The 14,401-nt window shown below is 41.2% G+C and overlaps 1 protein-coding gene across 1 annotated transcript; it reads right to left on the bottom strand.

Annotated features, from left to right (window-relative positions):
• Positions 1–466: 466 nt before the first annotated feature.
• Positions 467–13,950, bottom strand: LOC311243701 (ceramide synthase 5-like). The gene is made up of 10 exons (XM_084333028.1): positions 13,589–13,950; positions 10,977–11,079; positions 10,487–10,617; positions 10,336–10,393; positions 9,834–9,884; positions 6,531–6,623; positions 5,715–5,843; positions 5,353–5,459; positions 2,677–2,833; positions 467–1,525 (listed from the first exon to the last, which is right to left on the bottom strand). The coding sequence occupies exons 1-10, from the start codon at positions 13,762–13,764 to the stop codon at positions 1,373–1,375; spliced, it is 1,158 nt and encodes a 385-aa protein (XP_084189154.1). The 5' UTR covers positions 13,765–13,950; the 3' UTR covers positions 467–1,372.
• Between the last annotated feature and the right edge of the window lie 451 nt (positions 13,951–14,401).

Below are 14,401 nucleotides of genomic sequence, written 5' to 3'. Positions count from 1 at the left end.
GCATGAGATTTCAAACTATTGCTTCCTCCAGTCTGTGGCAAACGTTGTCAGTCCAAATTCTGGCATATTGTCTAGATTTTAGAAGAAAATCTCTTTAATTTATGACTGAGGATTTAAAATTTGGAAGTCTTATTAAAAAGCTGATTTTCAATAAGCAGCAACTAGCACAGATGGACTTATGACTGACTCTTTGGTACTACAGTACATTGCAATCAAGTTCCACCCTTTTAGTGAAAGCATTCAAACGTTCACAACTTACCAAAAAAATAAAAAAAATTCACAATGAATAATTGTAATTTTGGATCCACACAAAGTGCCTAGCTCCTTAGGTGGTCAATTTCTTATATTACATGCACAACTGTAAATTTCTTATAAAACACGCACAACTGTAATTGATTAAATAAAGGTTTTAATGAGAAAACATCATTCATATTTGGTCTTTTTTCTCCCCCCCCCCCTCCCCGGTAAGTGACATTCAGTAAGACACAATACAGTAAAGCTCCCACAACAATCGAATATATTATTATCAATTTCAATGATAAAGCTTTTATCTCCAAGTATAAAACACAACTCATCAAGATAACACTGTAAATATTTAACACAATAGTATTTGACCTGTAAAACTGCAAATACACAATCCTTCTCTATTCCCTAAAAGCGAATAGGCTGTAAACCTGATTCAAACACAGTGATCGACCGCCATCCTCAAAGGCAAAATTCAAGCCAGCGTCTCCAACGCTCGCTCTCTGAGTGACTAGGACTCGTTAAGAGTGAGAGAGGAGTTGAAATGTTTCCAGTTGGGATGCACAAATACCACTTTTTTCCCACCAACAATTCTGAGTAGTAAACTGTTTTAAAGTATCGTCCAACACCAAGTACCGATCTGGTCCATGAGTTAACGGTATACTGACCAGCGCAGATATAAAACCATTATCTTGGGCTCACTGGTCGTAGAATCCAATCTCTCCAAAAAGGCAACTTGCCGTCCATTGCTTTTACACATGCTGCTTGGAATTGAACAGTGGGGACATTCTCTGATACCAGTTTTTAAACCTAGTATTGGCCCGATACTTGATCCCAGTATAATTTCTAACTTGGTATTGGCCCGATACTTGATCCCAGTATCACTTCTAACCTGGTATTGGCCCAATATCTAATCCAAGTATAATTTTTAACCTAGTATTTGCCTGATATCCAATCCCAGTATAATATTTAACCTAGTATTTGCCTGATATCCAATCCCAGTATAATTTTTAAACTAGTATTGGCCTGATATCCAATCTCAGTTTTGGTGCATCCCTACTTTTCACTATCTTACAGAGAAAGGCATGACCTCAGTCCATACCATAAATAGTACATTCCTCTCTCCTGGTCAGTCGTCATGAGTTCCTCCATTAGCGCTGAGGTGTCCGTTGGTTCCATTCTCATCCTTTGACTTCAGACTGTGATTTGTCTTAGTCCTGTGGTCAGCGTCTGTCTCCTCCTCTGAGCTGCTCTCGATGTCACTGCGGCCGTCCTTTGCCACCTGTACAAAGCAGTAGTGGTATGTAAAACAACTAACAATTACGGTAGCATCTTCATATTACGGTACATGAAGGGTACAGGGAAATCACTGTGTAATAACGTAGAAACCTCCATGAGAAAGCAGTTGTCCATAATGTCATTTACCAAATAATGACAAATTCCCATTCCGAGGTTTCTTCCCCATCTTGTGAGAGTTCTCATCTCCATTGAGTCAAGGTCAGGGGGTGCTATTCCACTGGACTTGTGACGCCCATTGAGACGTGTATCGTGATATTGGGCTATTCAAATTAATTTGACTTGACAAAAGTTATTTCAATGTTATTATACAGTAATTATTTTGTCATGCTACCACAACACCTACAATTATATCTTTTGGAAGAGTGAAAAAGATGATGCTCACTTTGCTAATATTGTATCATCCGCATATAGCCAGCATGATAGTCTTTGTTTTTGAAACATTTTACTTTAACTTGTTTTCAGTAACCCAATTAGAAACCAGCATTAACTCTTCTTTGTCCTTTATGTCCTGTATATGTATGATAAAGACAGACCACTTTGTGACATTATCCTAGTGGCTGTTTTGTATAGTTTAATAGGAGCCTAGTACTGCTCTTCTAATTTAAGGCTCACAATCACCCCTGACAAGAAATAGTATAGGCATATTATACATTTCCTGAATCCTTATGGTCCTGAGAGTGTTGTAGATTTTGTATTTTGTGTCCCTGTTGCTCCTAGATGACACAAGGCTAAAAGATAGTATATCATTTAGGCGGAAATCGTGTAAAAATATGTGTTGTTGACTGTTCAAAGAGCAGTGACCTCTATATTTGTCAGAAAGATTCACATCTTAGCTTGAATGAAAGATGACACAGTCCCCTTTAAAATGATACAAAAGACAATATTGTGAAACATTGACAGATGTCCTCTACATGAGTCTAAAGCAGGATATGCACCAGCATCTGAAATGCTATTTCCTGAGGGGGTGGGTATACTTCATGACTTGATCATGATACAGCTACCACTCAGGAAGGGATATCATACCAAAATATCATCTACAGACAATAGATCTTTAAAAAAATTATATGCAAGTTTCGTCACCTTGAGTGATACCGATATCTGGTCTGGCCCATGGACTAATATAGTCAGACCCACCTTTCCCTTGAATATTGCTTTGATGGCGATGCAAGTGATGAGATAGAACCAGATGATGTGAAGAGCCTGCAGAACCAGCAGCAACCCGTTTAGCAGCCACCAGGACCCGTACGGTCCAATGATCTCCCAGCTTTCAAACAGAACACTGTTGACCACCCTACAACACACACACATACAGGTTAATTGGACAATCACACTCATTTTGGCTGTGTCCTAACTAGGGATGGGTACCTTTCACATTTGAACCGATACGGTACCGGTACCTGTGAATCGATACCGGTACCCAACGGTACCTTTTTTCGGTACTTTAGTCTAAAAAAAATGTATTTACCTACCTCAGTCGCGAAAAAAAAATCCTAACTTCAAATAACTACAATTTCGACCGTTTTCGGCTTGCCATTGCTCCAACTGCTTTGTTGTTGAATCAAGTCAAATCCTAGGTAAGCATATATTGTGCGTGTGAACGTTGACATGAAAAGAAAAAAGGTAAAAAAAAAAGAAAGAATAGTAATTTTTATTTATTTAATTTTTAATTTTTTTGGTATCTCACTTGAATCGATACTCGGTAGTACCGACGTGTTTCGGTTCGGTACCTCAAAAGAACCGAATTCGGTACCCATCCCTAGTCCTAACCTGTCCACTTACTGGAGTTCAATCTTCAAAACACCATCAGATGTCTTTGAAATGGAAATTCAGCCAGATCCTATGATAGCTATTTTTGGCATAGAAGGGGGTAACTTGTGAGAATCTCTCTGGACTTAACCTCCAGATAAATGGCTAAGGAGGGTGATGCAGCATCTTATACTAGCTGTACTCAGTGGTTAAGAGGTGATGCAGCATCTTAAACTAGCTGGACTCAGTGGTTAAGAGGTGATGCAGCATCTTAAACTAGCTGGACTCAGTGGTTAAGAGGTGATGCAGCATCTTAAACTAGCTGGACTCAGTGGTTAAGAAGTGATGCTGCATCTTAAACTAGCTGGACTCAGTGGTTAAGAGGTGATGCAGCATCTTAAACTAGCTGGACTCAGTGGTTAGGAGGTGATGCAGGATCTTAAACTAGCTGGACTCAGTGGTTAAGAAGTGATGTAGCATCTTAAACTAGCTGGACTCAGTGGTTAAGAGGTGATGCAACATCTTAAACTAGCTGGACTCAGTGGTTAAGAGGTGATGCAGCATCTTAAAAGGAAAACTCCAACATTTTGGGAAATTAGCTTATTTGGCATCTACCCTGGAGTTAGACAAGAAGATACATACCCTTTTTCTTCGCTGTGCATGCAGTAGGAGTAGGAAGACACGCACCGTTAGCCTAGCTTAGCGTCAGTCACTGGAAGTAGGTTCCTCCATTAGCCTAGTTCCCAACGTCTTCCTACTCCTACTGCATGCACAGAGAAGAAAAAGGTATGTATCTTCTTGTCTAACTCCAGGGTAGATGGCAAAGCTAATTTCCCAAAATGTTGGAGTTTTCCTTTAAACTAGCTGGACTCAGTGGTTAAAAGAAGTGATGTAACATCGTAAACTAGCTGGACTCAGTGGTTAAAAGAAGTGATGTACTGTAGCATCTTAAACTACTGTAATTCCTCTAATAGTGACCGGTATTCAAATACAAGCCGGGTCTCTATTAATGGCCGGGTGCGCTCTTGAGCTAAGCAATTATAAGCCGACCTCCTAATACAAGCCGGGTTACTAATATACTGAGCTGCATACTGAGCTAGTTACTTGATTTCACTTAGAAAATGTTGAAATGACCAGTGACCACCTGTAATTGCACTGTTTACTATTTCATACAGTACTTGGTTTCAATAAATGAACCCAGTACATTTTACTGGGTTCAAACTGACACAAAATGTTGATTCATTCATTATGATCTGTTTGAAAATTTGAAATATAGGCCTCTCTCTTATACATGCCTCCTCCTAATAAAAGCCTGGTACCCGCTACAGTTTAAGCAAATACAAGCCCGGGTCACTATTGGAGGAATTACGGTAGCTGGACTCAGTGGTTAAAAGAAGTGATGTAGCATCGTAAACTAGCTGGACTCAGTGGTTAAAAGAAGTGATGTAGCATCTTAATCTTGAACTAGCTGGACTCAGTGGTTAAGATTGATTGAAAACTTTATTAACAGATTGCAGAATGGGTACAGTACAGCTCAATACACACAATTGTTAAGGAGATGCAGACCAGAGAAAGACTTTCGTCTTGTTTACATCAGGGTCCCCCATTTTCAATTCATCATAAATAAGAGAGGTGATGCAGCATCTTAAACTAGCTGGACTCAGTGGTTAAGAGAGGTGATGCAGGATCTTGAACTAGCTGGACTCAGTGGTTAAGAGTATTTGAAAAAGTAGCTGGATGACAGCCGTCTTTTTTTTTCTTTTCAATGTCTTTATTCATGTTTAAATGTGCTATAGAGATAAAATTCAGCAACTAGATGTCGCACTACTAGAGCACCAGCATGTAATTTCTTTTCTTTTAATCTTCTTTTTTCTAATTAATAAATATGCTTTTTTGGGGGGGGGGGGGCAATACTTTTATTCTGCACCCTTCTAAAAAGTTTCTAAAAAATATATATATATATATATATATATATATATATATAGTGGGAAAAAAACAAAAGACCCATGATCATCCAGCCAAAACAATGAATGTGTCACTTGTAAATGGAACTGCTCTTCTTACCAAAATGGGTAGATGACGAGCCGAGTGATGAAAAATATTATGCTGAACACGACAAACAGGACGTCACACACCCTCTGGTACTTTGCGTAGTTGGCCAGCTTGGCAGTCTTGGGGAAGAAAGACCAGAAATGAATAAATCAGTGTAATAAAATAGCAAAACAACACCATACTTTTCCACTCAAGACACCTTGTTGCCATATTTGGTAACAACAGACATATTTCCCCATTAAACCGACTGTCGTGATCATTTCACGTGCATGAATTACATAACGTCTACCTTCATTTTGTGCTACAGTTTCTGCCCACGTCTAAAGTAGAACGTTGTCTTTCTTTTTGTAATTTTTACTCCTTGAGCCTTTTACCTCAAGCAGGATGTCGGACGCATCATGCACACACATGACCAGAGTTCCCGCTCGGAGCATGTTGTTAGCATAGGAGAAGGTGATGAGGGTTATGGTGGCCAGGTGGTGGACAAGCATAATGAGGAAGTCCTGTCAGATGGGGAATGGAGAGAAGATGAGAGGAATAAAAGGCTGAGAAGGAGTGAGGCGAGTGGGTACATGAGCATGTCGTTCTGGCCTGAACTGGAAAGAGAAACACTTGTAAAAGATACTTTAAAGCAATGGCACTTTGCCAAGAATGCATTACTTTTAAGATGTGTTTAATGATCTCCTAGAATTATCACCACCTCTGGTTGTACATTTAACAAGGTACTTGTTCTTGTTCTCTCTTTATCTCGCTCTCCCTCTACTATTGGTCTTGAGCCAATAGACCCTGTTGCATCCTGTCTGCATTGCTCAGGGATTTTTTGTGCTTAAAAGGAGGCAAAGTTCAAACTATTGAGGCATTGATTGAAGACACCTCCTTGTGTTCCTGTCTCCTGCATTTATGCATTAAGTCACCGTCTAACCTGTTCCACCACAGCCAAATTCTGACATACCAGCAGCAGGTGGTTATTTAAAAGTATCCCGGAAACCAGGTTCACACAACGGCATGAAGTCACAGAGACAAGGGGAACAGGACGGATGACTTAATGACGAGGGTATGGAAGGGATTGCCTACCAGCTACAATACACAACAATACAATACACACGGCGCATTGCACAAACCTATTGTGATACTGTGACAACATTGCATATATAAACTGTGGTGATCAGCGTGTCTCTGGAGTGACTCACCTTACGTTTGATGTCTGTGAACTGGGAGAGCATGAGGGAGCAGTAGAAGGCCAGCTCTGCCATGTAGTAGTTGTACTGGCCGGGACTGAGAGGCTTTCAGGGAGAACAACAACAATGACGTATGAGTGAAGACATGTAGCCCTACTGAACCGACCACATTGTGATGCTGTGTACTTGTATAGCTAGTTTACATCGATACTGAGGTGAACTCCCCTTCTCGTCTGCTGGACCACAGAGGAACCTTGTTTTGGTAAATAAGGTGAGACATTTTTGGTCCCGTTTGAGTTGTGCCATGATCAATCAATCAATGATCAATCAATCAATCATGATAAATGGTGCATTTATATAGCGTTTTTTATTTATTTATCCAAAGCGCTTTACAATTTGGTTCTTCACATTGACCCATTCACACACTGACGGCGGAGGCGCCCATGCAAGGTGCCAACCTGCTCATCGGGAGCAGTTAGGGGAACCTCAAGCCCTAGTCATGTTTTCAGAAAATGTGCCTAAAAGTACATACTCAAGTAAATGGAAGATTGCTCCACTTCTACAAGGTCCATTTGCATGTTCTTGGTATCTAGGGACATCTATCATGCACCTCAGGGAATGTATTCCCAGTGTCAGAAGACCGAGACTCCGGCTCAGCTTCTCCCCCCAGGCCATCAGAACACTGGACACTGAACTCTCCACTTGTACACAGACACACAACACTCATGCAGCAACCGCTAAAGCAATCACTTTAAACAAAATGTCACTTTAAAAATAGAGTCACTTTAAAAGGAAGGAGGTACTGTATAGTATAGTTTAGATACATTAAGAGTTAATAATTGTATATTGTATAGTCGTGTATATAGGAACCAGTTTATCAGGAACTTAGCATGTCTTTTTTACCATGCATATCTTGTGTCTTACCTATTTCATTTTTTCTATGCCTATTTTTATTATTGTATTTTGCACAATCAATGCAGGCATGACCACCCGCATTTCACTTTATGCCCTGGTATGTATGTGACAAAGAAACCTCTTGATTCTTGAGAAGTATTGTGTCTGTTACTATGCTTGAGTAAATTGTAATTAACCAAAGGATTATTATTATAAATTTTTTTCCATCTTTGACGGTGAATAACACCATGCTAACATTGACCAGATATGAAGAATTGCCACTGAGCTCATTCAGCACCTTCTTGAGATCAAGTTTACAAAAGATCTAAGCAAATTAACAAAGGGCAGATGATTTACCGGGGTTCTTGTAGATACAGTACTGAATTTTGCCATCCGGACACATGCTATTTGAAATATGAATATAGAATATCAGGCCTATAAATGACCTTATTGTGGCCAAGTCATACATCTCTGGATCGGGCAAAATCTACTCTTTCCAATGGCAGAGTTAAATCTGGATTTAGCACCACCAGGCGCCCGTTACAGGGCAGCAAAGACTGAATGAAATCTACTGTAAGTACAGTTACTTTTCTATAATGTCCATAGCTCCGCCATTTTTCACCAGGTTGCAACGCGTTCTTTTCCCTAGACGTTCACAGAAAGGTAAAGAAACAATATTATGTTGTATTTTATGGCAATAACGTTCAGGTTTGTTCGACCCATGAGATATAATCATGAAAATAACATTTAAAAAAAATGTCACGTTAGCCCCTCCAACTTAGAAAGGGGCTGGTGTGAGCTGGGTAGTGTAGTTTGACAGCATAATTTCCTCGTGTCTATATCATCCGGTTTCCTATGCAATGCACGGAGAATTCTATAAATTCATATTTCGCTAGTAACACTTAAAATCATTGCTAAACATAGCGTAGTGCTGAAAATATATATTTTGACTGCCGTTTTGATAGGGTTAGGGTATTTTCTTTACTATAGGCGATATTCATCAAGGGTTCATCGGTTACACAGTAATCCAGCACCTGGACATTTACTGGATTGTGTATTGCATGGAATGTTGTTGTTGCCGTGCTGTCGTTGAGATGTTTTTGTTTTTGTTGGTTTTGTTACTACATTTACATTTAGTCATTTAGCTGACGCTTTTATCCAAAGCGACTTACAAGTTCTGTACGACAAGTCATCAGGAAGTTACTACAAGCTACAATATGAATTGCCCCACACGGGATCAATAAAGTTGTCTGATTTGATTACCAGACGACCGCTCTACCTCCTGAGCCACTGTCACCCCAATGAATTACACATATGATGTTTGTCAATTTAAAAGTGTAATCGTCACCTAGCTAACGTTATCGAGCATCAAAAGCCATCGATATCGTTAGCTAATATTAGTTAACTTACTTGTCAATCAACTTTCTTGACTTGGCAAAATTATCTTTTAAATTGACAAACGTTGTGTGTGTAATTAATTCATGGCACGAGTCAAACAGGATCAAAACATGGTTCGACTGCCGTATCTTGTTTCTGAAATAGGGTCCCATGGTTGTTAGTGGAAGGGGAGGGGCTTGGCCTCTATATTCATCCCATGGTGGTTTGTGGAAGGGGAGGGGCTTGCCCTCTATATTCATCCCATGGTGGTTAGTGGAAGGGGAGGGGCTTGGCCTCTATATTCATCCCATAGACCACTACACTTCCGCGTTACATTGAAATCGGGGAGGAGATAGCGGGGGGAGCAAATTAATGAATGTGGATGAGAGCCGTGATGTAAGTGGTTGCAGCTACGGCTGTGGGGGTGCTAGAGACATGATCGAATAGACTTGTATGCGCCTGAATCTCCTTAACACGGCGCGACCCATTCCTAATCGATCAGAACTAAATCGGCCGAGAAAAAGCCCATTTTTAAGCACCTATTCCCCATGCACATGCACAGATTGCCCACGGATTGTGACGCCACGCACACCCGCCCTGGAATGTTCCATTAGAGGGGGTCTTGTGGTGAGAATGTGAGGGATTACAGAAAAGCGAATCTCCGGATTGTCTTTTTTGTTGACCGAACAATTCACAACACAGCAACTTTTAGGCATGGCTGCTTGTTGTTCTGTTGTTAGTAGTTGATGCTCCGAAGTGTTGCGGTGGTCTATGGTTGTTAGTGGAAGGGGAGGGGCTTGGCGTCTATATTCATCCCATGGTTGTTAGAGGAAGGGGAGGGGCTTGGCCTCTATATTCATCCCATGGTTGTTAGTGGAAGGGGAGGGGCTTGGTCTCTATATTCATCCCATGGTTGTTAGAGGAAGGGGAGGGGCTTGGCCTCTATATTCATCCCATGGTGGTTAGTGGAAGGGGAGGGGCTTGGCCTCTATAGGGACTCGGAGTTAAACATGACATCATGCAGCTGGTACAGAACTTACTCACCTGGAATGGGTAGTTGTACCAGCAGTGTCTGGTGTCCCACATCCAGGGAGACTAAAGAAAGGCGGACATAATGTGCAAATGATGAGGTATATCACGACTGTTGTAGCATAAAAACATTTAATGGAAATCCTTATCAAGGGGAAATACTTATCAAGAAAGATAAGGCCTATGCAATTCTGTCTTTTACTTATTTTACTGTACTATAATTGTATTGCCTATATTTATGTCTTCTACTATTACCCTGCCCATACCTGTATACCCCCCATGCTGCTATGATGCCTGAATTTCCCCTTCAATAAAGGAATATCTTATGTCATCTATTTCCCTCGGACAAAGGTTTGCAACAGCTATGATTGGAGGATCTAGAAAAGAGGGTGGGGCTTGATAGGTCAATTAAATGACTTGTGTTAATAAGTAAACATGTAAACATATTGAGAGTGCATTAAACTGAACAAGCTATTCTTCAGTGATCTAGAGAGCGGTCTGTGTCAATTCAACTCACCACCCACAGATGGCGGATCGCGTAGACAAATATCCCCAGATAAAATGTCAACCTCCACCTGAAGTGGAAACACAAAGAAACGTGTCACAATGTGTTGCAAAGTGTGCCTGAAAGAGAAACGTCTGCTGATGTCTTATGGTTGAGACTTTACATGCTCTCGCAGAACTTCTTGTGAGTACTGGGCTTGTCCTGGTTCCGTCTGAGGCGAAACCATCGTTGTATTTTCCGTGTGTCCCAGTCCAGCTGCTTGGTGAGACCTTCCAGGTGCCGTGCATCTGGACTCTGAGGAAGAGAAGCAGCACAGAGGAGTTACCGACTCGCTCTCTATGATCTCTGCATTCAACTGATCTCTCTCAAGCTCGCCCTCTTTTCTTGCCACTCAACACTGCAGCACCCAAGTTTCAAAGCTGTTTGATGAACATTGTTACTCAGCTGAAAGAGTTGTACCCTTCCCGCTGACTTGTCGTACAGAACCTGTAAATCGCTTTGGATAAAAGTGTTCAGCTAAATGACAAAATGTAAATGTAGTGCATTAGTGTTCTACTGCATGCTGAAAACATTTAAGCTAATGTTAACAAACATCCCATCTCGCCGCCTTTTTAGGCAACAAAACAAACATGAATCTAAAAGGCCTTATGTACCGTTGTGGATGTAAACACCCTCTCCAGGACGGCGTTGGGCTGGGCTTGCCGACTCACTCCTGCCTGAATCTGAAGTATGTGGGCACAGGGCTTGGCCACGAGCCTAGACACACACACACAGAGGGGTGGGGGGTGGTGGTGGCATAGGGAGATGGTGGTAAATAGAGATTCACAGAGTCGGAGAGAAATCAACCAAGTAATGCAGGTTATGGGAACAGATGGACCGCTAGCCAAGTTTTACAGCGGCTTGCATCACTGACGAGCACTGCAGAGCTTTCACAGTTTACCCACAATAGTTACGTTGGCATGTCTCCGTGTCATGTAGAGAGAGAGAAGAGAGAGAGGGCAGATGTTAGAAAAAGAGAATCCTGAGGAATGTAGCACTCCATCTAAAACAGCGGATGACGAGCCCGTCATGTGAGAGGCTGGGAGGAGATGCGGGCACGGCGCACCGCGCAGACACACAGTCTCTCGGTGAACAACTGATGTGTTGATGAGTTGGCCAATGTCCACGCTAGGAGCCACTTCCACTTTTCTTCATCAGAGATATCCGACATGCTTCCATGTGCCAGAAATGCAAAACAATCAAGTCGCGATGGTTTCAACCGGAAAAAATTTGCCGGAAGGTCTGGATTATTACATATCTCGATGTGATTTATCAAGAAATATCTACAGCAAGAATTTTGGGTCTCAATGAATCCAAAATGACAATGTGGTTAGAAGTGGTGGAGAGAATAAAAGCTAGCATATAATGGTAGTGTCTGGTTAGGAGCGAGGGATAATGGATGGATTATCCAATGGGGGGTCCGGGAGGGGGGGGTACGAGCTAGAGCATAATGTGTGTAGGGTATTAGATAGCAGGTATTAGGGGTATATCCTGTATAAGACATTTAACTAATTGGTGATTTCATTGGATGTGCACGGTTAATTAATGCTTGTATATCTTATCGTGTGTTGTCATGTTTGTTTATATGTTTGTTTAAAAAATAATAAAAAAAATTAAATACAAAAAAAAACAATCAAGTCGCTTGGCTTATATTTCTGACATGTTACAACACATGACACTATGGTATTTGATTTTTAGGACAGAGAGAATTCTTCAATGATGATATCTTGTGTTAAGCCCAGTATCCTGACCTTTACTTTCACTCTCTCTGTCCATTTCCTCTCAATCGAGCAGTCGTATTTTCATATCTAGGTGATATCCCAGCTTGAAGTGATGTATTTATTTTACTCTTATTCACATAATATTCAGGTTCAAATTATTTATTGCCTATATTTATTGTAGCATATCATATAAACGAGAGGGCATACAAACCCTCATCTGCACCTTTGTTTACACCGTTTATTTTTCTCGTATTTTTATATTCAAAGTTAATTGTATTGTTTACACTGTTTATTTATTTGTTCTCATATTTTTATATTCAGATCTCATTTTATTGCCTATGTTTATGTCGTTCTATATTACCATGTACCTGTACCTCCCCCCTCCCCCATGTTGCTATGCCGCTGAATTTCCCCGAGGGGATCAATAAAGGAATATCTTATTTTATCTTCATCTTATCTTATCTTAATATTATCTCCATCTTATCTTCCATGATGTGGTGACATGGTATGTGCTACAGGTCAGATTCAGATTCAGACAACTTTATTGATCCCGCGTGGGGCAATTCATATTGTAGCTAAGCTTGTAGTAGCAAAACCAACAACAACAAAAACAAAAACATCTCAACGACAGCACGGCAACAACATTCATGCAATACACAATCCAGTAAAGTAAAAGTCCAGGTCCTGGATTAATGTGTAACCGATGAACCCTTGATGAATATCGCCTACTTTTCCATAAAGTCACAGTAGCCTACCAGAAAGTCAAGTGTATGAATAGGCTTTACAATGAACCAGTGTTGATGTGCTAGTGCAGTGCATTCCTGACCCCCCCCCCCCACACACACACACACACACCCTCGAAATATCAATTACAAAAAGGAAACCACTATTTTGTGAACAAGAGTAATACTGTTACTGTACTACAACTAATGTTACTGTTATGTCTCGAAAGTGAGTTGAGCAGGAATGTAAATGTCCACTTTAGTCAACTCTCACAATAATTGTGTTATCTTGTCATTTAACGCAACAAAAAAACGGAATGAATAATACTAGAACTTTTACATCCAAACTATATTTAAAATAAATAAATACGAATCAACCTAAACTTCAATAATGTTCTCAAAGCTGGTCTCCCATTCACTACTAGAGGAGTAACTCCGCGTCTCTATATGTTACATCAAGTCTTGACCTTTTTAGTCATTTATTTAGTCACTTTCGTCTGTTCCTAAATATAATAATCCACTGCACATACAGTAAGGACTTCTGACGCAGAGTGGCTATGTTACATCAAGTCTTGACCTTTTTAGTCATTTATTTAGTCACTTTCGTCTGTTCCTAAATATAATAATCCACTGCACATACAGTAAGGACTTCTGACGCAGAGTGGCTTGTCCCTTTGTACCACGCACAGATGTCCCAGCAGCGACACGGTAGGCCTGTGTTCTGTTACAGTACGAACACAGCGGGGGAGCTCGTACCGTGGAAAGCAGCAGCAAAACACATACCTTTCAAATAAGAGTCGCACAACTAGGACGGCTATGGCCAGAGGTAACGCGTGGAGGATCTGACCCACTTTAGGGTACTCCACTCCGGGTGGTGGATGCTCAAGGTCCGCCCAAGTAACATTTCCAGGAAGCCAAAAGCTCTCACTCCATATCCAAGCGGAGACAGTGGGAGTCATTGAATAAGATAACCAACTTCCCCCAAACAGCAGTGATGCTGCGGCTGCAAACCGAATTTGCGTTTTACTCTTGGTGTGAAAGTTCAGCTCTCGGAAACTTTGCAACTCCTCTCGAACTAAAACGCCTCCATCGTCTTCTTCAAAAACATCATCGACCTCCTGAAATGCGTTATGCGTGTCGGCAAAACTCTGAAGACCGCTCAATGACGACATGCAATAGGCAACACCCACTATTGGGGACCTCGCGAGGACGTCCTCGTCCATCACGTGCAATTATATGATAGATAGAATAGATGTTTGATATTTAAGAGACATTTTGTTTTGCAATTGTTCTTCGCGGTCGTATGTGATCGATATCAAATGGATCATGGCGAAAGTTCGCACCGCCTCGACGGGGGGTATGTAATACTAAGCATAGATCAATTATGGTAATGGAGTCGGAAACTTGGCAAGCCCCAGGTTAGCACATGGTGTCACTACCTATACACCGGAGCAGGGCCGGACCTAGCACATTTGGCGCCCTAGGGGCTGGGCCTGGGCCTAGGCAAGCTTCATCACTGCGCCCCCACAAAACAATCATTTTTTTCTGAGGTAAACTTAACCTAACGTTACCAACTAACTCTAACATTCCACCACA

This window comes from Notolepis coatsorum, assembly GCF_963971535.1.
Source record: "Notolepis coatsorum genome assembly, chromosome: 17".
In the NCBI taxonomy this organism is placed as follows: Eukaryota; Metazoa; Chordata; class Actinopteri; order Aulopiformes; family Paralepididae; genus Notolepis; species Notolepis coatsorum.
The sequence above is the reverse complement of the archived record's forward strand: the minus strand, read 5'-3'. Positions and strand labels throughout refer to the sequence as shown.